Below are 24230 nucleotides of genomic sequence, written 5' to 3' on the forward strand. Positions count from 1 at the left end.
TGTTTTTGATATAGCAAACAAGATAACAAATAAAGTAAAACTAGCAACTAATTTTTTTGTATTTTGATTTAGTGCAGCAAACAAAGTAGTAAATAAAACTAAGCAAGACAAAAACAAAGTAAAGAGATTGAGAAGTGGAGACTCCCCTTGCAGCGTGTCTTGATCTCCCGACATCTGGCGCGAGAAAAAGAGCTTGATGGCGTGTAACTCACACGTTCGTTGGGAACCCCAAGAGGAAGGTATGATGCGCACAGCAGCAAGTTTTCCCTCGTAAAGAAACCAAGGTTTATCGTACCAGGAGGAGCCAAGAAGCACGTTGAAGGTTGATGGCGGCGGGATGTAGTGCGGCGCAACACCAGGGATTCCGGCGCCAACGTGGAACCTGCACAACACAACCAAAGTACTTTGCCCCAACGAAACAGTGAGGTTGTCAATCTCACCGGCTTGCTGTAACAAAGGATTAACCGTATTGTGTGGAAGATGATTGTTTGCGAAAACAGTAGAACAAGTATTGCAAAGAGATTGTATTTCAAGAAAGAGAATTGGACCGGGGTCCACAGTTCACTAGAGGTGTCTCTCCCATAAGATAAACAGCATGTTGGGTGAACAAATTACAGTTGGGCAATTGACAAATAAAGAGGGCATGACCATGCACATACATATCATGATGAGTATAGTGAGATTTAATTGGGCATTACGACAAAGTACATAGACCGCCATCCAACTGCATCTATGCCTAAAAAGTCCACCTTCAGGTTATCATCCGAACCCCCTCCAGTATTAAGTTGCAAAGCAACAGACAATTGCATTAAGTATGGTGCGTAATGTAATCAACAACTACATCCTTAGACATAGCATCAATGTTTTATCCCTAGTGGCAACAACACAACACAACCTTAGAACTTTCATCCTTTGTCCCAGTGTCAATGCAGGCATGAACCCACTATCGAGCATAAATACTCCCTCTTGGAGTTACAAGCATCTACTTGGCCAGAGCATCTACTAGTAACAGAGAGCATGCAAGATCATAAACAACACATAGATATAACTTTGATAATCAACATAACAAGTATTCTCTATTCATCGGATCCCAACAAACGCAACATATAGGATTACAGATAGATGATCTTGATCATGTTAGGCAGCTCACAAGATCCGACAATGATAGCACAATGGGGAGAAGACAACCATCTAGCTACTGCTATGGACCCATAGTCCAGGGGTAGACTACTCACACATCACACCGGAGGCGACCATGGCGGCGTAGAGTCCTCCGGGAGATGAATCCCCTCTCCGGCAGGGTGCCGGAGGCGATCTCCTGGATCCCCCGAGATGGGATCGGCGGCGGCGTCTCTGGAAGGTTTTCCGTATCGTGGCTCTCGGTACTGGGGGTTTCGTCACGGAGGCTATTTGTAGGCGGAAGGGCAGGTCAAGAGGCGGCACGAGGGCCCCACACCACAGGGCCGCGCGGCCAAGGGGGGGCCGCGCCGCCCTAGGGTGTGGCCCCCTCGTGGCCCCTCTTCGTCTCTCCTTCGGACTTCTGGAAGCTTCGTGGCAAAATAGGACCCTGGGCGTTGATTTCGTCCAATTCCGAGAATATTTCGTTACTAGGATTTCTGAAACCAAAAACAAAGAAACAAAGAATCGGCACTTCGGCATCTTGTTAATAGGTTAGTTCCAGAAAATGCACGAATATGACATAAAGTGTGCATAAAACATGTAGATAACATCAATAATGTGGCATGGAACATAAGAAATTATCGATACGTCGGAGACGTATCACTCCTCCTCGACAACGTCGGTGGCTAGGTGGTGTAGGAGGTGAGGTGGCGTCGTTTGGGCACGGTGGCCGTGGCTGAGGAAGAAGGGAGAGAGGGGAGGGGCATGCACGTGCCCATGGCCGGCATGGCCATGGCTATGCCATGTGTGCCCTCCCTCTTAGGGTTACTATGCACATTAAGAGTGAGAGGGGACCAGGGGACCATGTAGAATAGATTTGGGGTAGATTAGAGCTAGGTAGATCACTATTTCAAATAGTGTCAAATAGTCTATAGTTGCAATTTGTGAATTTTTCCTAAATTTGATTGAATTCAAATGGTTGACCAATTTGAATTGTGTGTGTTTGGTTGAGTCCTAAATGACCAGAGATGATGAGAGGTGGTGGTGGAATTGTTGAATTCAAAGTTTTGCAAAAATTGATAAGTGTGAGATTGTTACATATGTTAAAAAGTTGCAACTTTGGTTGAGCATAGCTAGTGATCAAGAAAGAATTTGGCATGGTGATCTTTACAAAAAGTGTTCACCTTGATGTTGACTTGGATGTGGTGCAAAGAGTTGGCAAGGTTTGGTTTGAGAAAATTGAATTGCAATGGCTCAAAATAGTGATCAGACTATAGTTGTCAGTTTTGACCATTATCATATGTGAGCAAGTTTTGCATTTGAAATTCATTTGAATTGTGATTCTTTGATTCCAAAAGTTGTAATAAGTGTTTAGTAACATTATTCAACTAATGGTGAAGACCAAATTGGTCTAGGGTCAAAATTTATAAAAATGCCATAGAGCATATGTGAGGGTTTTTAGGGTTTTGCATTTATTTGATTTCTTTCTCTTTTTGATTTATTTGGTTTGTGATGTTCTCATGATCACTTTAGGGTTTTAGGGTTTATCATATACACATAATAACAATCATCATGGCATATCAATCAAATGCACAAGTCCTATTCATGGCACTATATGCAATTTAAAAAGTTTTTGTTGGTTTGAAATTTTGCTCTCTGGAATTCTTCTAACTTTCTTTTATTGAAATTTGGGATGTTACAAGAACCCTGCCCTCGCCTCGCTCGTTGCCTCGCCTAGCTCGTCGGTGTCGGCCTGCTCCACCCTGCACATGTGATCTCACCCCCGCTGCCAGCTTGAGCCCCTTCTCCTCTCCTCCTACCGTCCCCAACTCGACGCGCCACCTCCCGCTCCCTCGCCACGACTCCACCTCGAGTCGGCATGACGCTCATCTCCACGACCATGTTGAGGTCGCTACGTCGCCCTTCTCCACAAAAGGAGCTCGGCCATGGAGGTCCACGACCATGGCGGATGCTCTCGGGACAAACTTCACAACGACGACTATGGTGCATGGAGAGGATGAGGAAGAAGGGGAAAGGCGAGCAGAGCTCACCAGGAGGGGTTTGGTGGAGTAAATTGCGCTGAACACGTGTCCATTGTTGAAATTTGGCCAGACTCCAGCGAGTCTAGCGGCGAAAGAGCATGCGCGGGAGCTGGAACTTACCAACCGCCAACTTTGACCACCAGTTCGCCTACAATGTTGGGGATTTGATGTTTTGAGGAGTGGATTTTTCATGCCCCGTAAAAAGTTTTACGAGTCGGACTAGGTTATGTAATCTAATCAGCACATATTTTTCAACCTAAACCGTAAAATTCGGTTATTTTATGAGTTTGCTCATTTTTTACGGGATATGCAGTCGCATCCCTCAAAAAACGTCCGACATGACGATTTCGGGCACGTTTGGAGACAGTGCCGGACAGAAGATACTAAAAATCTGTATAAAAAAGAGGCCATTCCCAGCCGTGTCCATCAAACAACATTCGGATGCATGCATTTTAATAGAGGGGACCATCCCATGTGTGGGAAAAGTAGGTGAGAGAAAATGTGGTAAAAGAGAATAATATGTGGGGAGTAGGGGCTGCATGCATGCGTCTGGATGCTGTTTTTCTGTTCGGCATTATACTTGGCCATGGGAAGCCCGGCCCGGCCCGGCCCGAAATTTCTGGGCTTGGGCCAGCCCGAGCATGCCTGTGGGCCGAAGATTTAGGCCTGATGGTTGCGCTGGGTGAGGCTTGGGCTTGAAACATGTGCCAAATAAGGAAGAGGTCCGGCCCGAGGCCCGAAGCCTGAAGCCCGATGGGTATTTGTTGTGATGGGCCGGGTTTGGGACGAAATTCTAGGCCCGGCCCGCCGACCGGGCCCGAGCCTGGTTTTTTTGAGTCGGGCTTTGCTAGGCCCGACCCGAAGCCCGGTCGAGCCCGAACTATGCCCGGGTATATCGGTGTTCCTGGTAGAGACTCTATGTATAATGTCTTTACTGAGAACGTCGAGCATAAAATGAAACGCTATTTAGCTTTAGAAGGACTTGACCGAAAACGGTGTTTCTCCATTTCTTATCCGCCATCCTCAAAGTTTCTTATCCGCCATCCTCAAAGCGTCGTTTGGGGGCCTGGCGAGTGGAGATGCTCAAGTTGCTCTAAACCATATGCAAAGTTGAATGAAATAGTTGGACAAGATCAAATAGGTGGTGTCTTGTGACAGACTGCAGCTGGTGCAGGCGCAACCATTGGCGAGCCGGCAAGGTCAGCAGCAGCGCCGCTATCGATCGACCCCGTGGCGCACACGACGGGACAAGTACGACGGGACTCCCTAGAATAGACGAGGCGTGACGTACCGGCGCACTACCGCGAGACAACAACAACGATGCGCTTGCCCAAGTGGGTGCACAACCAGAAGAAAAGAAATCCGACGTCCCGGTCACAACCACCTACGCACGCACGCACGCGGCCGACGCCCCTTTTCTCCCTCCTCCCTCCCACCCCAACTGCCCGCAAGCGCAACCACGGCGCCACCGCGACTGCGACAACACTGCCCCGACTCCCACTGAGACCACCAATCCATGGCGCTCGCCACCTCCCACCACCGCCTCGTCGTCGCCGCCGCCGCCGCCGCCGCCGGCGCGGCTGCCGCTGCCCCGCGGGGGTCCCTCCGCTTCGGCGCCCCCAGGACTCCTCCCCGGAGGTGAGCGATCTGGCCCCGCCCTCCGCGCGCCGGGTTCCCGGTTCCGAACCCGATCCTGCAATCTTTTGTACTGTACTACTGTGCCGCCGCGCGCGCGCGCGCGCGCCTGTCTTGGTTGCCGTTCAGTTCGTCAGAGTCTAGGATGACAGGGCTGTGATCGGGCGGCGCGTCTGATTGGCAGCGGAGTGAGCGCTGCTGCCACCCGTTTTTCGACCGGGAACGGCATCAGCTGACTAATCGTGCATAGATTTGTTGCCACGAGTTGAGATGAGCTTGGTTCAGCGTTTCGGTTCCGCGACCTCGTCGTCACCTGCTCCTTAGATTAGCTCAGGGAAATCCTAGAGGAGGAATAGGCCGTGCTGCCGTTGACTTCAGGATACGCCCCTCGGTTCTTCCCGGTATGCACAACGTCTACTTACTCTTATTAGGGCCATCCTATACATTCTGCCCGACTTACCGTGAATCTCTGATATTATCCTGTACCCTTAAGATTAGATTAGACATGATTGTCAGAATGCTCTATATTGTTTTGTTTTTAACTGTTACTGAAGCTTATTAGTTTTGGTATTCGTGTCCAACCGTCGAGGTCTTTTCAAAAATCCGCATTCGTTCTCACTGAATACTCCACGCAGGGACCGCGGCATCAAATTTTAAAAACTGTAAGTAGGGCGTTGTTAGGGCAGACCGTGAAATTTGATTATCATCATGTATCTTTGAGATTACATTAGACATGATTGTGATATTGGTTTCGTTTTAACTGTTACACTCAAGCTTGGTTTCAGTGTACATATTCAATCTCTTTCAGAAATATGCTTTCGTTTGCACTGAGTTCCACGCATGGATGTAGAAAACCCCGAGATCAAACTTTTAAAAACATTGTGCTAGGACGTCGTTAGGGGCAGCGGAATGAAGCCTATTAACGGAAATGGTGTATGCATACAACTGCAGATTTCGTCCGAATCATACCGACACCAAGTCAAAAGTAATTTAGATTTAAATGTAAACGAAGAAATCTCAGGCGGCGAGGACCGGGTTTTCTGCACAATGGACTTCCTGTTGCTCTGTTTTTTTTTCTTCCTCTCAAAAGGCTATATCTTGTTCTTGAGATATACCGTGTGCTTAGCACAACTGTGTTCGCGTCATATTGTACTAGGAGAAGCGCCAAGAAAGCACGAAAATGTGCAGCACCACCAGCGGTTTGGATAAACAAAAACGAGCAAGAAAAAACTTAATTTAAAACTGAGCTAAGCCTATGGCTGAAACTGAGGACCTGGTGCATCCAAAGGCTAGGATGCAGCGGCAGCTTCTAGAGTTATATGGCTATTCTCCGAACTTCAGAGACCTGTGTCGCTGATTATATTTGGAGTATTTTTTGGGGCTTATAACCAGGAGACCTGTAAAGAGGGTAGTGGCTTAAGTCTACTGAGAGCCAGTTTGCAGATAAATCATGAAACCATTTAGAGTTTATTTTGCTTTGGCTATTTGTCTGCAGTACCATTGTCTTCTGCTTCATATCAGTATCCTTTCCTAAATTGTTTCTGTGTACTAATCCTGTATCGATCTTGCCGTCTTTCCAGGATTTGTTGCTTATCTGTCAACTCAGCTAATGTGTTGGGAGCTTCTTCAGCGGTATGTCTGCATGACCATGTCTCTCAAATCACCAAAACTTTGTGGAGCTTATTGACTCTAGTGCTGCAGTATATTCCTCAGCCTTGAAATGCTGCTTAAGAAACGTGCCGAAGACTCGTGTTCCTGAGCAATGAAATCTGGAATTACAACTCAATTTAAATTTATGTTGAAGAATCCCAGTCTACCTCTTAGGTCTCACTGTATATATTATTCTGAGGGCTGCTGTAAAGAATATAGTCCTAGACCTCAGGTGTCAAAATAGCAATGTTTACCAAGAGTTGCTTCATATCATATCTCAATAATGCATTGTATGGATAGGCACTGCCAATATTTAGTGTACTCAAATGATTAGGTTTTTCATTGGAAATGATTTTTTATGTCTTCTCAGTTCTTTTCTATTTTAATGCTGATCATTCCTATCGTGCATTTTTTGCAAAAAAATATCTCGCAGACAGCTGATGATCCAGTTCCACAGCCAGTTGTACTGATAGACCAAGACTCAGACCGTGATGCAACCATTGTGCAGCTAAGTTTTGGAGATCGTTTGGGGGCACTACTTGATACGGTATGTATTTTCTTATGCCGGGGATTCCTTTTACTTGGGCTTCCTTGCTTAAGATATGTGTTTATGATTTTTAAGTTATAGATCTGGTGTATCTATACATTATTGTGTCGTGGTGTTCACTGTTTGCAGATGAAGGCACTCAAGGACCTGGGCCTTGATGTGACGAAAGGAAGTGTGTCGACTGATTCATCTGTCACACAAACAAAGTTCCACATCATGCGATTGTGGGTGCATGCAACTTTCTGTTTGCTGCATTTTCTTACACGATGTTTAGTTGTTTGTTTGCATTTGGAGAAGTAAAGAGGGCATTTGTCTGCATGATGCATCACTTTTTGACTGCCAAACTTGGCCCAACTGTGTAATGTCCACATATTATTTACTTAAATTTGAATTTAGCTGACTTGTGATCTATTCAAAGTACTTATCATTGGACACACTCATTACAGATGCATTCATCAAAGTACTGTTTCACTAGTTTTGACTTACCAGCCACACTAGTTTTTCAAAATATTCCTTAAAAATTGCACCCTGTGATTAGCATGCTAAGATAGTGCTGGTGGTTTGGCCATGTTCTGATCTTACTTCTCTTGTTTTAATCTTCTATCCAGGGGGCGTAAGGTTGAGGATCCAGACATGTTAGAAACAATACGGCTGACCATCATTAACAACCTTCTGCAGTATCATCCTGTATGTTTTAGAATTGCAGTTCTTGAGTTGTGTTTTGGATTTTGGGTGTAGGTAGTTTTAGACCTGTTATCATTTTGCTGAATTTAAGTATGAAAATAACACATAGTGTTTGAAACATTTGCATAGGAATCAAGTGAGAAGCTAGCTATGGGTGAATTTTTTGGAATAAAAGCCCCTGAGAATAAGGTGAATTCAGTCGATGTTCTCATCCTGCTAGTTCAGCACATATGCTGATCCTCGCTTCTGCTAGACATGCAATCTTTTGTTCCTATTTCTTCAGCAACTAATTCATATTTATGGCAGATTGATGTTGAGGTTGCAACACATGTCATTGTTGAAGATGATGGACCGAAAAGAAGGTTTGATTCTGATAGTTTCTAATGATTGCATGCCACTCGTTTAGCATGATTTCAGCATGTATGATGACCACTTGATTGCAACACATGTCATAGTTACCATGCATAATTGGCATAAGATGACATCCCACATATGCTAGTTCTATGGTATCCACATGCATGTTGTGTGCCAACTATTCGGCCCATTTAGCAATCTAAATACTAAGTTTGCTTACATATAATAGTTATCATACATATTTGACATACACTGACATCCTGTATATGTTGCACCATGGTTTATATGTGTGGCTGTATGGGTACAATAGCACTATTCCTACACATTTGACAAACTATATTCTCTAGCTATCTGCTATCTTCTCTTAATGCTGCGAAACTAAGTTTCACTTACCGTTACCTTGTATCTCAATGGAGGGTTTTGCATGGGTGCTGACTGAATTTCCTTGAGGGTTGAGGCCTATAAGCTTGTCGAGTATTTGAAATTTTTAAACCACCGACATAATTTACCATCGAAACAATCACTGACATAGTAAGCATAGGCATTTGGCAAGTGGCAAGGCATGTCCCTCTTGAGTTGTTGGCAGGTGCATAGATTCTTCGTTGTGTTGGAGGCTTCATATACTTCCTCGATAAACATGTCCAGATTGGTCGGGTTCGGGCACAATCATGCATCAACTATAGGTCTTAAAACTGGGCTAATTCAGCATAGAAACCTTAGGCACTTCAACCAAAAGACAAGCTAGGTACAGATCACACTGCTTGAGTTTTTGTTTTTTGTTTTTTTGGCAAGAGGCCATGCTGACCAAACTTGTTGACCCTTGGATAGTTCATCTTGTTTCATAGTTGATCATGTTAGGCGTTACTACGGATATTAGGGAAAAAATGTACGTACCCATCATTTGAAAAGAATCGCATCTGCGGATATTTAATTATAGCTGCTCATCATTTTTCTTCGTATGATGTGCATCATCTACTTTCCTCACTAGTGTTGATTGAACATGTGCAGCATGCTTTACATAGAGACAGCTGATCGCCCAGGCTTACTCTTGGAAGTAATCAAGATCATCACGGACGTAAACTGTGATGTGGAATCAGCTGAGATTGACACTGAGGTATGCCAGTTTCTGTCTCTTTGTTATGGTGGTCACTCAGCTCTGTGAAGGCCCTCTTCCTTAGTTTACGCCTGATGTCTTATTCAGGGCTTGGTTGCCAAGGACAAGTTTCATGTGAGTTACAGAGGCGCAAAACTAAACAGCTCGTTATCTCAGGTATTCCCAAGATAAGATTAGCGTATTTACTTACCTTTCTTATGTCAGAAATATCACACTCATATCTCGTGACAAATTCCTTTTTACAGGTGCTGGTTAATTGCTTACGTTATTACCTCCGGAGGCCTGAGACAGATGAAGACAGCTATTGATTGCTGTGTGGTACACGGGCTCCAAGCTACAGACGACGAACTCGGGCTTGTCTCGAGTTCCTGTCTTTGAAGCCCTTGCTCAGAAATTTATGTTTGTAAGCAAACAAAAATGTGGCACATATGTTCCCAAAATGCATTAAAACTGGGCCCTCTGATGCAGTTCGATGTTTTGTTGTCGAACCTCTGGCCCCTGGGAGCTTTGGGTAGCCATTATCCCCCATTGGTTTCCTACCCTAGAGGAATCAATCATATTGGATAGCATATTTGCGTGTTGAGTGTGTGTCTGTACTTCATCATAGTATAATTCATGTGCATGTAAAAAACCAGGTTTACGTGCGTGAAGATCTTGGTCTTTCTTCATGTCAAAATGGTGCCGTGTCGGTGTCATTGGTCTCTGCTAAATAGTCTCCACGGAAGCTGCTGGTTTTGACCCTGCTTTCAAAGAATCAAAGGCACTTATTCCAAAAAGGAGTCAAAGGTAAATTTGTCTTTGATCCCAGCGTGGCTGTTCCATTCACTGGCTGTAGCCTGCCAAAACGGGGTTTGGAATTTGTGATCCCTTGCACACTTTTGTCTAGACTAGAAGCAATTTTATTCCATCTTTTAGCCGGCAGGTAAATACGGGACTAGTAATCGAGGTTGGTGTACCATATTCCCAGTTCCCCACCATAAGTTGCCGTAGCTGGGTCATATTCCTGGTTCTCCCATTGTTATCTTCTTGCCCGTGGATTGCAAATGGTGCAGTACGTCGATAACACGGTAGATATAGAGGGAACCGAACCAGCTCTCATTCCCTCCCTTGCCCCCCCCCCCCCCCCCCCCATCTCTCTCCTCCCCCGTTTGTGAGAGCTCCCCGGCCTTCTCGAGCCTCTCTCCCCCTCCTCTCTGGCGGCTCGGCCGGCCGGAGACGACGGGTAGAGGGGCTCGGCCCCCTCTATAGTTTTAGGGCTAGTTTTATAGGATCTACACGTGGAGATTGGCGAGATGCCATGGGGATTCAAGTTGCAGAGGTGTTCGAGCTCCTCATGGCGGCGGTTGGTGGTGCTGTGCTTGCTCCTGGCGCTCCGGTGGAAGGAGTCGGAGGAGTACACGGCGGCGCCAAGATCCTCTACAACAAAGCTCGATCTGAGCTCTCCAGATCAGGGAGAAGAGGTCGATTCGCTTCCTCTGCTTCGCCATCGTGGTGATGGTCGCGGAGGGACGCTTCGATCTGTGGAGCCGTGGTGTTGGATGATTGTGGTTTCAACCATTGCATCTCTATGCCGAGTTCTTCAATGGGGGACCAAAGCCGGCTTCGCTGCCTCGCCCCCAAATTTCGTGGCCGACATGCGGCCCTCGTCTAGGAGTTCAACCTCCGCAGGACTATAGGAGGCTCTCTTCAACTTTGCGCAGGAGCTCGCCATGGCTTCTTCTCCAAGCGGTTCGTCCTCGCAGGCGTTGAGATGGCCGGCGCAGTTGAGTTCTCGTCAGTATGGAGAGCACATCGAGCTAATCCCTCTTTGATCTCGGCGCTTTGCACCTGGAGGTCGCCGGCGTGTGGTGGAGATGGTGCCCAAGCATTGGATTGCTTTTCTCTTTTTGTTGCTAGGGTTCTTTTTGCAAATTTCGTGGCCTGTACTTAAAATACTAGTTTTTCCAGGGCAGTAGAAGCAAAAGGGCAACGATGTAATTTATGTACCCACCGCGAATCTTCCAGGCCTTTCGAGGCCATCTTTGTTCAAAAACACAGTAGATATAGGGTGTGTTTGGTAGGTTGCAGGTCAAAATAGGCTGATTGGTTGCCTAGACTCCCTTCACGTTGTGTCTAGCATGGTTCTTAAAGCAGGTATGGGCCTGGCCAGATAGCTAGTGATCAATCGGCCATTTCCTTGGAGCTGTTCCATTGTTGCGCCTCGGTTGCATGTGTGGGAAAGGAGAGAGCGATTCCATGTCTCTTGGGAACACGTGCCCTAAGTCAATCGCCTTGTTGCATACAGTTATTCCTCTCAGTCTAGGGATGGCACCCGCATGGTATGGGTATAGGTAGAGCCATCCCATACCCGTTCTCGTTACCTTTAATTTTACCCGTCACCCGTCACATGTACCCATACCCATCAACGGGTACAAGTTTTTCTCATACTCGTCACCCGTACTCATACCCATCAACGGGTACATTTACGATGCCGTGGAGGTGATGATGCCGTGGAGGCAGTGGTGTTCCCGTGTCAGGGTTCTAGGGTGCTCGGCATGTGCAAAATAGAGTGGTCGTCTCGCGCCAGAGCACATAAGCTAGAGGGCAGGCAATGCCGACGCTGGAGTAGCATATGCTAGGGATGGATGCAATGCCAAACGAAAGGGGGGAGGAGGGTTGTAGGCTATGTCATACTAGAACAGGAGGACGACTATGAAACTGACAACGATGCATAGTGGAAGATGGACCGAAGGTGGCTACATGAAACCGTGGACCAGGAGGGAACTAAGGCGTTGTGTCGCAGCCGATGGATGGGGTGGCGCATGTGGGCATGAAATTGAGACACACGTGGAAATAAGCCAAAACATGGAAAAAGAAAAAAAAAGAAAAAACAATGCCCAAATGTCAAATGGGGGTGGGTGTCATAATCAGTTTTAAAGGATAAAGTTTTATCGAGGAGAAGAGTACCTCAGAAAGTAAATTTTATTTAAATTAGGAAACTAAGTGTCTAGTACTCCGTATATCATAAACTGATTTTTTTCGAACAAACAAGCATTTTTTTCGAACAAACAAGCAGTATTTTTTTTTGTAGAAGTTTGTAGGTACTATCTTTGTCTATAAGAGGGTGTCATTTTTTTCTTCTAAATCTAAATGTATTAAAATACTTTTTAGTATATAGATACATTAGTCAAATGTGTGAGAAGCTCCTTTTGTGCGGAGGAGGGACTAGTATAGTGGTTCGAATGGAAATTTCCCTAATACATCCCATTTCGGGAAGAGCCCATATGAAATTAAATTATTACCACTGCACCCTCGTAAACTCGTATGCAGTCGAGAGAGCCACGAAGCCATCGTACAGACCGCATCGAACTCCTCCTTTCCGCCCGCCCGCCGCCGCCGCCGCCGCAGCCATTCATGGCGGGGCGCCGCCGGGGAGGATTCGAACATTAACCCATGCTATTCTCCACACCTCCCTGCAAATCCCAAGCTCCTGCAGCCGCCGCCGCCATCGTAGCAGCTATCTCCAGCCGCCGCATCTCCTCCTCCTCGTCGCCGGCGCTGATTCCCCCGCCGCATCACGAGGACAACCCATTCTCCCCACTCCTCACCTCCGATCCCCCACCACCGGATCCGCTCCGCCGGGTTCTTGCCACGGGCGACGTCCACGCCGCGCTCCGCGGCCTCCCGGTCCTCGCGCGCCAGCTATTCCGGTGGGCGGAGGGCACCCCGCACGGCTTCCCCCGCTCCGCGTCCGCATTCGCCGCCGTCCTCATCCCGCTCGCCGAGGCCCGCCACAACAGCGCCACCTACCCCGTCTCCCTCCGCGCCCTCCACGCCGGCCTGCTCCTGCCCCTCATCTCCCTCCTCCTCACGTATCCCCTGTCCCGTTCCTCCTATCACCTCCTAAACCTCCTCTTACGCATGTCCACCAAGTTCCCAGCCGAATGCGAGGCGCACGGCTCCGTGCCCACCACCTGTTCGACCCAATGCCTTTCGGTCTTCCAAGAGATGGCCCGTCATGGCGTAGCCCCTTACGTCAAGGAGTGCAACATCGTGCTCCATGTGCTATGCCGTGCGGCCAGGTGGGATGACATGAGTGCTGTGTATTCTGATATGCTGCAGCTCGGGGTCAAGCCAAGCATTGTCACATACAATACATTGCTGGATTCTTTCTGCAAGTCGGGGAGGATCGATCAGGCTGTCAGCCTGCTCAGGGACATGGAGGCCCAGGCTGCTGGGTGCTTGCCGGATGATGTCACCTACAATGTGGTCATCAGCGGGTTGGCCAGGAATGGTGAGCTGGACAAGGCGTCTGAGCTGGTTGATAGATTGCGCTTGTCCAAGAAAGCATCAGCCTTCACATATAATCCACTTATCACTGGGTTGTTAGCCAGGGGTTTCGTTGAGAAGGCTAGAGCTTTGCAGCGGGAGATGGAGAATGATGGCGTTCCGCCAACGGTGGTGACATACAATGCATTGATCGATGGGCTGTTTAAAAGAGGGAATGCTGAGGCGGCACTGGTGATATTTGCGGAAATGAGGGCAATGGGGATGCCGCCAGATTTGATTACTTATAATTCCTTAATAAATGGATATTGTAAGGCAGGGAATTTGAGGCAGGCACTTTCGTTGCTTGGTGATTTGAGGCGTGCAGGGTTAGCTCCAACAGTTTTGACATATAATATCCTTATAGATGGTTATTGTAGATTAGGCGATTTAGAGGGGGCTAAGAGAATCAAGGAGAAGATGACAGAGGAGGGCTGCCTGTCCGATGTTTGTACATATACTATTCTTATGAATGGGTCATGCAAGGTCAGGAACCTTGCTATGGTCAGGGTGTTCTTTGATGAAATGCTGAGCAAAGGTTTACAACCAGATGCCTTTGCCTACAACACGAGGATTTTAGCAGAGCTGACTCTAGGGTCTATTTCCGGTGCTTTTCAGTTGAGGGAGGAGATGACGCTGAGAGGAATTCCTTCTGATACAGTTACATATAATATTCTTATTGATGGGCTGTGCAAGACTGGTAGCCTGAAAGATGCCTATGCGTTGTGGATGAAGATGGTCAGTGATGGTTTACAGCTTGATTGTGTCACATACACTTGCTTGATCCATGCACATTGTGAGAGGGGGCGCCTAGCGGAAGCAAATAGTATTTTTTATGGCATGGTTGCAAGTGGTTTGACACCCTCGGCTGTGACCTATACTGTTTTAATCCACACATACTGCAGGAGGGGAAATCTATATTCAGCATATGGTTGGTTCCGGAAGATGCTGGAGGAAGGAGTGGAACCTAATGAAATAACATATAATGTGCTGATGCATGCATTATGCCGGATGGGGAGAACTGAATTGGCTTATCGACATTTTCATGAGATGCTGGAGAGAGGATTGGTGCCAAACAAGTGCACATACACCTTTTTGATAGATGGGAACTGTAAAGAAGGTAATTGGGTGGAGGCTATAAGGTTGTACTGCGAAATGCATCAGAATGGTATTCATCCAGACCATTGCACACATAACGCCTTGTTTAAGGGATTTGGTGAAGACCACATGCACAAGGCAATCCAGTACTTGGAGAATGTTGTTTTGGGTGTCTAGGATGGTCCTCAAGAAAGGATCACGGTGGCCTTGCTTGGTGGAGAACTCTGTAAGAATTTTCTCCTATATGCATGTTCTCTTCATCAGTTTGTTGTTTAGTTAACTATGGTTATATTTTCCAGCATATATTGATTTTTTGTTTTCAATCAGCAGATGGCAGATGGAACCTGGGGTGACATTCTCTGGATAATGGAGCTATGTGCTTTCCAGAGAGATTGTTAAACACAAACAGGTCCTTCTCTTGCTGTGTGAGCTTCCTCCCAGTTTCCCCTTGGCCATATGCTTATGGTCATGGAGCTATACCATTTTGCCCCATTGTTTTTTTCTTTTGATATGGCGTAATGGAAATCTTTTGACCATGCATCCCAAACACCTACTGTCCCAAAAGTGAATGGCTATGGACCTTTTGCACCAAGCTTCAACAATAACGTATAGGCTTTCTCTTGGTAAGTAACTACCAAGAATTTTGTAAAATGAATAATCCTTGTACCACAGATTCACAGTCAATTTTGCCATAGGCATCTGGCACACACATTGACTTGTCAGATATGTAACAGTGTTCCCATTCTTTGATCATTTTAATAGATCTTCTCTTTTTCTCAATGATAAGTATGGTGGGTGGAGGGGAACTTTGTCTCAAGTCTCGATTGTTGGTAGCCAAAACATGTCTACTTATATGAGATTAAAGTGCAGTTGGAAGGCCCTTCTGTTGGTCAAACCAACCATTTCTTGTTTCAGTTGTTTGTGCTCTAACATAATTGCACAGCTTCGTGCTGCTGCTGAACTGCGGAGTCGCTAGCCAGGAGGGGGCTGCCGAATTACGGATTGTACCCTGCTTATTACATCGTGAACCATTGATCACCTTCAGAGTGGAAGCACATTTTTCATGCTGCCCTGGAGAGGTCTACGAGCCTGCACCCCAAGGGTAGGGTGGGAATTTGGTCGTTGGTGGATTGAGGAACAGGAGGGCATTTGTCTCCTTTGTCCTGCTGTTAACCTGGACAAGTTGGAAAAAAAGGATAATCGGTGCCTTTTCTTTCCCATGCAAATTAGAAGTGCACTTCGTTTTTCAACATGACAAAGCCTGGTCAGTGAAGCAGCTAATGAGGACAGTCAAGGACTAACCAGTTGGTGTGATAAGGAGCCTGGAAATATTCATGGTGGTCATGCAGAAGTTCTTTAGCTGAATAATTTCTTAGCTAGGCATGATTCTGTACAATTTATCTTTTATTCTTTCACCCTTTCTCTCAATGTCTTGCTTCAATCCAAATCTGGTGGTTTGTTGCTAGGTCAGGGGACAAAGTTGTAAGTGTTGTTTCGCTATCCTAATGTAATGGCATGCAGGCATACTGCATGTTCTATTAAAAAGGGAGATTGTTCTTTCCCTCATGTTCTGTTTCTTCGGAAGTAGTTCTCGAAAAAGATAAATTCACCATGAGGTACTTCTCATTTGATTATTCTGATGTGACCAAATTCATGTTTTGATACAGAAAGATATTATCAAATTGATACATATGTGAATTTTAATGTTGAGTACCCCTCTATTTGTGAAGGTTAGTCTCCTAGTCCCATCTTCTGGTTTTATGAGCATAGTTGTTTTTTGAGGAATGAAAATTATATTATGGTCGCATATTTCCATATTAACTTGATACCAATTAACAGATGCTTTCTCTTAGGTAGGTTCTTTTTCGTTTGTACTTGATCTCTGTTACATTACATTTTATGAATTACATGTTTAAATTGTTTTGAACAAATAATACTCCCTCCGGTTCATATTAATTGACTCTAATATGGATGTATCTAGACACATTTCAGTTCTAGATACATCCATATTGGAGTCAATTAATATGAATCGGAGGGAGTAGTTCATTTGTTAAAGTAAATGAGAGAAGAGTTATGGGAAGAAAATGCATCATTAATCATTGTTAGAAGGGACATACATATTTAACAGCGTACTTTTGCGCATGTGCCTCATGGCAACCTAGGCTAGTCGAACTCATAGGCGTACACACTACACTCAACGTTGCTTATAGATAATGCATGATACTAAACAGCTAATTGGTATATCAAAACTCAAATTTAATTCTATATGCAAGTGACTTGATGGAATTCAGAATCATGGAGGATTTAACATTCATATGAGCATTTAATACTAAATATATCTTCACTATGCATTCACTAGTAGTGTGTATGGTTAGCTCCACTCGAAATTCTAATCCACCTGGATCAGGTTGCAGTAACCTTGCTTTGTTATTTTTCTCTCTAGAAGAACACAAAAGTTTTGCGTCAATGCATTGAGGGAACAAGAGAGTTCCTGATACGGGTGGATTAACCCTCTGAAAGAGAAAGCATAGCCCAACCAGTCTAACACACCCACAGAAGGCCCTTGGGTTTATCTTGTTTATTAGTTCTTCCAAGCCTGGCATGTCGCCCCTGAATATGCAAGTGTTTCAGTGCTTCATGTTCACTGGGATACTGACTGGACAGTTATTTGCCACCATGCAGTGGAATCATCACCTGCAGCTCTGGGATGTATCTCGTAGGTTGTACCCAGGATAGGAGCTCGGACCAGTTTTGGCGAGCTAATGATCAGACCACAAACAGCCAACAGGTGATGCTAACGCCCAACCGCATAGCATGCAAGCCTGTGCATGTGGCACTCCCTCCATTTATTTTGGTTATTATTGTTTCAGAAATGCATCTCTCCTTTATAAAATCTTTTTTGTAAAAAATACCATGAGTATTCTATTGTCAATTTTGTTCTGGTCATTTGACTTATTATAATACAGAATGATCTATTTCCTTTAATTTTTTTATGAGGATTATTTTTATTTTATTGACTTTGGCATATGGCGCATGATTCTTGTAGTGCGTAGTAATAGCACTTCAGGTGTGTACATGGAAATGCTATGGACTAAATTTCTTAGTTGGATCAGGAATGCCAATTTTATCTCAAAATTTTGGCATCGAGCTGGTAATTTAATTTTCCAGCGTGTTCCTTTAACAGTCTTTTTTATGTTTCAGAATTGATGCAGTCATCCATGTGCTCTTCAATGTTTCTGTGCCCCTGCTCAAGGCAGAAACGATTTCCACGAGGTTTATAGCACTACCAGTCATGCATGTGTTGTTTGTTTGAAGTATCATTGATTTACTTATCCCAAGTATTTTCTGTTGTTTGTAGATAATTCATCATCGACTTAACAGTTGAAGCACATGTATGCTTATCTGTTGCATAAGCATTGCAAGCATATGAAATATGAATTCCATGCTTTTTCTGTGACATGACTCGAAGCATGATTTTACCCTTCAGGAAATGAAGCGTTTCCATCCAGATACTTTAGGCAGGCATATAGTGAAACAATTACTTTGGTACTCCCTCCAGCCCAAAATGTAAGGCAGGCTTGATTTTGTACCGTCTTCAATGCGCAACTTTGACCACTAATATATACTAAAGTATATGGATTGAGCCTGTATACATGATATCGTTGTATTTGTCTTGCAAAATACTTTTATTCTGTATATATTTATACCAACTTTGCAGACATATAAATGAAAATCATAGTCAAAGTTGTGCATTCTTGACTAAAAAAAGTAGAGCGCATCTTGCATTTTCGGACCGTGGGAGTATATTGTTAACATGGTGAACAAAGTAAAATATGAGAAACCATGTCTCGATGATGGATTGTTCCAGTTTATTTTGTGGTTATTTATATCATAACCTTTTATATAGATAGAAAGGACTAGTAAGAGGATTTCAGGTTATGTTGCCACTGGATAGAAAACCTGGCCTGGCTTATCATTGATAGTATGGCATGCACAATGGTTGACGGTCTTTCAACAAATGCTTGCATGCATTAAAAATATGTGTTGATTAAATTAGTTAAGTTAAGGTGTGATGAAAAGATGACATCTCGTACAATGGAGAGAATTCTTATCATTCATTCAGAGAGATCATCCTTTAGCTGAGAGAAGGCAAACCACTTTTTTTCATTTCTCTATTTATGTGCTGAATGTTAATTGCATGATGTTTGTTAGTACAATGGATGCTGCATTTTTTGTTTCTTACAATGATACTAAATGAAATGGTTGTTGCTTGCAATGAAAACCTGCATCCATCTGTGTTACATAAATCCTGATGTGCTTTCATGCTTTCTCATCTGGCATGTTTTGTAAGAGAAAAGGAAAATGGTCATGCTCATTCACTGGGTCTTTTCGTGATTTTTTCTAGGTCTGATGTGCCTTCATGCTTTTTCATCTGGCATGTTTTTGAAGAGAAAGGGGAAATTGGTGTGATCATTCACTGGGTCTTTTTTTTAAGGATACGTCATGGATAGACTTATCTGTTTCATAGGAGAAAGGCCAGAAGGCCGACATACAACACGCTCGAGGCACAGACGCCCACAAAGCGCAACTCCTTGCTACCTCCGGAAAAGGTAGCACACACACGTTACCGGACTACTCGCGGCATCTCCACTTATCTACTGGTGCAAAAGAGTCTCTAAAAATCCCGGCCACTCTCCACAACTCAGCCTCGTCAGAGATCTTTGAGAGCACCGTGGACTTGGAAGGTGCGACGCTGTCAAACACTATGTCGTTTCGGTGACGCCAGAGGCACCAACAAATGAGAGTCACACCTGTCCAGAGGTCGCGGTCTGCTCCAGGTCCTCCACGCTTGCCCTGCAGCCATCCAACGAAACCCGTATCTACCTGCGGCATCCAGTGCAGCTTCCCCCACCAGCGCAGACAAGTCACCCAAACCTCTCGAGCCAACACACATCCCATCAGCAGGTGGTCCAGGGTTTCCTCGCTCTGGTCGCAGAAAGGGCACGCAGCCGGATGGGGGAGACCCCGCCTGCTAAGTCTGTCTGCTGTCCAACACCTGTTCCTGACCGCCAGCCAAAGAAAGACCCTGCAGTTTGGTGAAGCCCTCGAGCGCCATATCTGAAGCGTCCCTGGCATATCCACCCTCGCCCCGAACATCGCGCGATAGCCCGAGCGCGTGGAGTAGGAGAAATCTTTCTCCCAGCCCCATCTGAAGCTATCCTCTACACCCTCCAGGTATTCATGATTTTGTCTTTTCGTGATTTTGTCTAGACCATGATCCAAAATTGTGCAATGTTTTTTTTTTTACTTTTATAAATATGCCTTCAATGTCATCTGCAAGAGGTGGAATAATGGGTGGCATTACATGTACTCTTACAATATTCACCATTTTATTACTCATGAATCATGATTGAACATCCAACCTTTGTAGGCTTTGTTAGCTAAAGGACAAGTAACGAGGTATCGCGTACTTTAATTTCTTATTGTACTGGAGAAAGAGTTTAAAGTGAGCAAGTGAAAGTATGGTCACATAGGACAAATATGGTTCCAATGGAAAAAAAATCTTAGTAGCATCTTCACCGCCCAACAGTTCAAAGATGAATCTTCAGTCACATAGGTGATGCCTCTTCTCCTACCAAGAGTGTCTTGATGATTTTGTCAGTCCATCCATCTACCAGCATGAACATATGTCCACCTTCTAGGACTTCATGATACTTGACCCACTGGAGCTTCTTTGAAATGTACCGCTGCAGCTCAACCAGCACCAGCCTATCTTCGTATCCTTGCCAGATGTGCACAGCACCCTCATTTGTAGGAAATGGATTTGTAATATTCATTGGATCAAACTCCCAGTTTCCAAAAGCAACAAGTAAATCACGATGGATTGATTCATAAACGCCTTGCTGCCTTGATTTATTCTGAAAATGGAAGGCACAAATCAATGTTATGACAACAAAGTAGAACAAGGGGTGGTTTATGATTTATAGCGCTGCTCCTGCTTGAGATTAAATTTGATTGTATTCTTTTGTTAGTGTGTATTTGCATGAAAAATTTCATGTATATTATATTATTAGTTGTCTCTATGGTGGGCGTAGCTCTTCAAGGATTTTAGTTGTTGCACTTTTATATTGTTGTTTCGAGTGTTCTGTGAAGAGGAATTTCATGTGATTGAAGTATATTCTTACATTCCATAATCGTGATTTAATTTACCTCAATGAATCTTGGCATTGCCATCATTTTCTGAATCACCTCCACATCATGCTTGCTAAATATTTCAGGATGATGCATGGCTGCTGCAGAAGAAGGGAGCCACTTCTGTGTCATCCACAAGTATAGCAGGTAAGGCGCATTGTGTGCAATCCAGAGGGTCCTCTGCTCTGGCACAACCATCTTCTTGAAGGCTTGCCTGGACAACTCTGCTGGAAAAGAAGGCCACCAGTAGTTGATAACTGGCACAACTAGCGCAGCTCCTGCAAGCCTGCACCGACAACAAATCATATGTTTACAACTCTGAAGAGTTACGTATCTCGTGAACCTACTACATATGGCTGGGATTTCTGTTTTTACCTGTGAGGTATATACTGGAGGCATCCCCAAATTGAGTATCCTCCCATCGAGACCCCCAAGACATGGAACTTCTGTCCAAGCTCCAGCTGGTCAGCGAGCTCCTCGATATCCAGTGCCTCGCTCTTGACATTCCTACCAGGGTTCGGGTCACTTTCCCCGTACCCTGCTCTATCGAATGCAACGAGGTAAATTCCCAGTTCTTCCACGAGCTCCTGAATTATGGTAAAGAAAAGGAACAAATGGAAATGGTGATTTCGCTTATCATTGTATTTCAATCGTACTGCACTTAGCTATCTGCTTTACCTTGGAAACAGGTGGGGGTAAGTCCTTGGTGCTATCAAACGCATGCACCGTGATGATCTTGTACTTGGCCTTGTCTCTCTGCACTCCATCTTCCCGGTACGCGAGGTACCTTCCATCCCTGAGCTTGATCCTGGGAGACGTCACTGGAGGCCCGCCGGCGGAACCGCACAGTTTTGGAGGCGGTGCCCGGAGAATGGCCTGGAAGGCCAAAGCAAGCAGCAGCACCGGAAGAACGAGGATCCATCTTGGAACCATTCCTCCCAGATCCGGTCCTTTCAGTTTCAGTTTCAGGCGAGAGATGCCTGTCAGTCAGCTGTGAAGGTTTGCTTGCGTGCGGGGGCAAAGCTGCAATGTGGGCTGTTCTTTACTCCACTCCACTGGTAGTGTGTGCGCATCATTGCACGGGCGGGACCCCTGCCCCTGGGTCGCTTTCTTTCTTTGTTTTCCTCCACTACCTGGCTTATTCCTAACCGTAAACAAATACAATTATCATCTCCACTAGCTCCACATGGCTTGTTTAGGCGTAGATCTATTTTTCCACATCACGAAGATCAATGTGGAAAACTAAACTAAAACGGCTTTCCAAATCAAATCACGTCAGGGTAGGTTATTTGTACTAGTCCTTGGTTCTGACTCTTTTCTTTTTAACGGCAAGGGGTCTCCAAGGATTCAGAGGGCTGCATTAACACATTGTCGGGGGCGAACGCTCATTCCCCCCCCTTCCCCTCTCTCCTCACGCTACAGTAGCTGAGTGACTCCCACCGGAGACCGGGCTGATCCGACGGCCTCTCCACTGGCATAGCCGGTCGGAGATGGCCTAGGGGAGGCGCCGGAGCTAGGTTAGTGTATAGTTCTAGTAGATCTAGGTTTTCTTGGCTTTATGCTGGAGTTTGGCACTTTGCCGGGAGTTGGCTGCTAGATCTCTCGGCCGAGATCTGGAGCCGGCCTGCGACCTTCTTCTCCGATGAGTTACTCCGGCGGTCGGAGTCGGATGCGGTGAAGATCTGGGCGGCGGGCTACTCCAAAAATAAAGGGCCCTTATCCCGTGCCAAGCACAAGCTTCTCTGGGCAGTCCTGCTCCTTTCTCTGGCCGGCCGTGGCGGCGAGGGGGGAAGGGGAGTTGCGGCTGTTCAGGAAGCGGTGGCTTGGAGACGGCGGGGAACATCTGTTGTGTCAGGGAGCTTCTTTGCTCTCGTTTCAGGAGTTCTTCAGCGGAGGACTCAAGTCGGCGGTCACCTCCGCCCTGCCTCTGCTCATCATGGTCGAAAGGCGACCCTCCTAGGCCTCGATTCGATGGTCTATCTACCTCCAGGCTTCATGCCGATGCAGAGGATCTTCAGCTCCTGCTGTTGCGCACCTTCCAATGGTGCTGGCCCAAGTGGTTCGTCCCCGGTGCCGGTATTCTTGGCGCGGCGGCGGAGCTCAGTGCTCGATGGTGGAGAAGGATCTCGAGGACCCGATTGCTTTTTAACTTTTTGTCCTGAGGACCTTGTTGTAATTTCTGGGGTGCTTCTGCAGTTCCTGGTTTGTCTGTGGACTCCTAACTTCTTCATCCACCGTTTATATATGAGGCAGCATCCGGGTCCTTCTGGACCTCTACCTGTTCAAAAAAAAAACACATCGTCGGTAGGTACATCTTACATCCAGGACCATGAAAGAAATGAAATTCAGCATATCTCTGGAAAATTACACAAATGACCCTGAAGCCAATATGAAAAAACGCAATAAGTCCTTTGGTCCTCTCCATTGGGGTTGAGGCTCCACCGCTGGCCACTTTTACACCTCCGGAACGTCAACAACGACACACCAGAGTCTGGAGGCCGCCTCTTCAGCCATAGATCATGGCAGTGAGCATGGACGCAGCTTTGTCGATTCTTGGTTTCTTTTAGTTCTGATATTCCGACTTCCATTATAACTATAGTTAGTCATGGTAGTAGTGTTGATGCTATGTGGAACTTGGGCAACAAATGATTTTCTTGACAAATTGAATCAGTTCGTACAATTGGTTTGAACGTGGTGTATCAGTCAGCCAAGAGAATGAACTTGTCCCTACACCCTGCTGATATGTTTCTAAGCTGGCAAGAGTTGTATATCCGTGCATCCGTCCGTCCTCGACCATCTGATTTAATCACACCAGCAGGCAGCAGCATCAAAATCATGATTAATTTGCGTTCACAACATGCAGCAGCCACTGCCGCCGGTGTGCGATCACAACATGGAGACTTTGCCAGTTGCAGCGACGCAATATAATGCGATGGTTTCGCAAAAAAAAAAAAAAAAATGCGATGGTCGGCGGCGACACAACGGGGCAGGCACCGTCGACAATCACACAGGGGCGACACGGCGGCCAGCAGCGGTCAACAACACCTCCAGGACTCACAACATGCCTGTGGCGTCGCGTGCTACGTAGAGCTAATCTGACCCAGGATATGTTAACGGTTTCTCAGTCAACTGAGATATAGGCACACCCATATGTTAAACTGTGATTCAACTTTTCTGCTCAATCTCTTTCTTCTTTTGCCTTCCCTTTGACATAATTTTCTTGTGCCTTCTTTGCAACGCCATCATCATGCTCTTTTCTTTTGCCATCTACTACCTCGGGACTGATTTAATTGACGCACCGTTGCTTTCAACTTTCACCTGGCATGTACCCCTCCGGCGTCGATTAAATCCGACCGGAGGGAGTACCTGTGAAGTGGCTGGTGATGTGGTTTGCGGCTCCGGCGGCCGTTGCAGCGTGGCGGCAGTCTCTACGAACTCGATCTAGGCATGGCCAGGTTCTCTTGGGACTGGTTTGCCTCGAGGGTTGGCT

At 45.8% G+C, this 24230-nt stretch overlaps 3 protein-coding genes and 1 long non-coding RNA gene across 8 annotated transcripts; 3 read left to right on the forward strand and 1 right to left on the reverse strand.

The window, feature by feature from the left end:
- Positions 1-4546: 4546 nt before the first annotated feature.
- LOC127299803 (ACT domain-containing protein ACR12) lies at positions 4547-9813 on the forward strand. Its single transcript, XM_051329850.1, has 10 exons — positions 4547-4799; positions 6377-6428; positions 6880-6993; positions 7123-7217; positions 7602-7680; positions 7807-7866; positions 7984-8039; positions 9040-9145; positions 9233-9301; positions 9391-9813. Exons 1-10 carry the CDS (start codon positions 4678-4680, stop codon positions 9451-9453), a joined length of 816 nt encoding a protein of 271 aa, XP_051185810.1. The 5' UTR covers positions 4547-4677; the 3' UTR covers positions 9454-9813.
- Positions 9814-12440: 2627 nt separating this feature from the next.
- LOC127299804 (uncharacterized) lies at positions 12441-16258 on the forward strand. 4 transcript variants are annotated; one of them, XR_007850666.2, is made up of 3 exons: positions 12441-14774; positions 14876-15171; positions 15311-16258. XR_007850666.2 is itself a non-coding variant. In XM_051329851.2 (2 exons), the coding sequence occupies exon 1, from the start codon at positions 12578-12580 to the stop codon at positions 14723-14725; it is 2148 nt and encodes a 715-aa protein (XP_051185811.1). In that variant the 5' UTR covers positions 12441-12577; the 3' UTR covers positions 14726-14774; positions 14876-15328. The 4 variants fall into 4 exon arrangements, 2 of the variants coding, with proteins under 2 accessions (XP_051185811.1, XP_051185812.1); XR_007850667.2 differs by having other exon boundaries at positions 15492-16258; XM_051329851.2 differs by having other exon boundaries at positions 14876-15328.
- A 312-nt stretch (positions 16259-16570) lies between these two features.
- On the forward strand, positions 16571-19877 carry LOC127299807 (uncharacterized). Of its 2 annotated transcripts, XR_007850669.2 has the most exons (4): positions 16571-17336; positions 17750-17821; positions 17907-18115; positions 18954-19877. It is a non-coding gene; the product is annotated as an uncharacterized lncRNA (long non-coding RNA). The 2 variants fall into 2 exon arrangements; XR_007850668.2 differs by lacking the exon at positions 18954-19877 and having other exon boundaries at positions 17907-18551.
- A 132-nt stretch (positions 19878-20009) lies between these two features.
- On the reverse strand, positions 20010-21780 carry LOC127299805 (uncharacterized). The gene is made up of 4 exons (XM_051329853.2): positions 21419-21780; positions 21116-21327; positions 20759-21026; positions 20010-20466 (listed from the first exon to the last, which is right to left on the reverse strand). The coding sequence occupies exons 1-4, from the start codon at positions 21671-21673 to the stop codon at positions 20158-20160; spliced, it is 1044 nt and encodes a 347-aa protein (XP_051185813.1). The 5' UTR covers positions 21674-21780; the 3' UTR covers positions 20010-20157.
- Positions 21781-24230: the final 2450 nt, after the last annotated feature.

The sequence above is a fragment of the Lolium perenne genome, chromosome 5 (assembly GCF_019359855.2).
Source record: "Lolium perenne isolate Kyuss_39 chromosome 5, Kyuss_2.0, whole genome shotgun sequence".
Classification (NCBI taxonomy): Eukaryota; Viridiplantae; Streptophyta; class Magnoliopsida; order Poales; family Poaceae; genus Lolium; species Lolium perenne.

Bases quoted from the DNA above. Each gene is read 5' to 3' on its own strand.
- LOC127299803 (XM_051329850.1), top strand. From the start codon at position 4,678: ATGGCGCTCGCCACCTCCCACCACCGCCTCGTCGTCGCCGCCGCCGCC. The intron at 4,800-6,376 runs GTGAGCGATCTG...CCGTCTTTCCAG, and splicing joins CCCAGGACTCCTCCCCGGAG to GATTTGTTGCTTATCTGTCA. The intron at 6,994-7,122 runs GTATGTATTTTC...CACTGTTTGCAG, and splicing joins TGGGGGCACTACTTGATACG to ATGAAGGCACTCAAGGACCT.
- LOC127299804 (XM_051329851.2), top strand. From the start codon at position 12,578: ATGCTATTCTCCACACCTCCCTGCAAATCCCAAGCTCCTGCAGCCGCC.
- LOC127299805 (XM_051329853.2), bottom strand. From the start codon at position 21,673: ATGGTTCCAAGATGGATCCTCGTTCTTCCGGTGCTGCTGCTTGCTTTG. The intron at 21,027-21,115 runs GTAAAAACAGAA...TTGTCGGTGCAG, and splicing joins CTCCAGTATATACCTCACAG to GCTTGCAGGAGCTGCGCTAG. The intron at 20,467-20,758 runs GTAAATTAAATC...TTCCATTTTCAG, and splicing joins CAATGCCAAGATTCATTGAG to AATAAATCAAGGCAGCAAGG.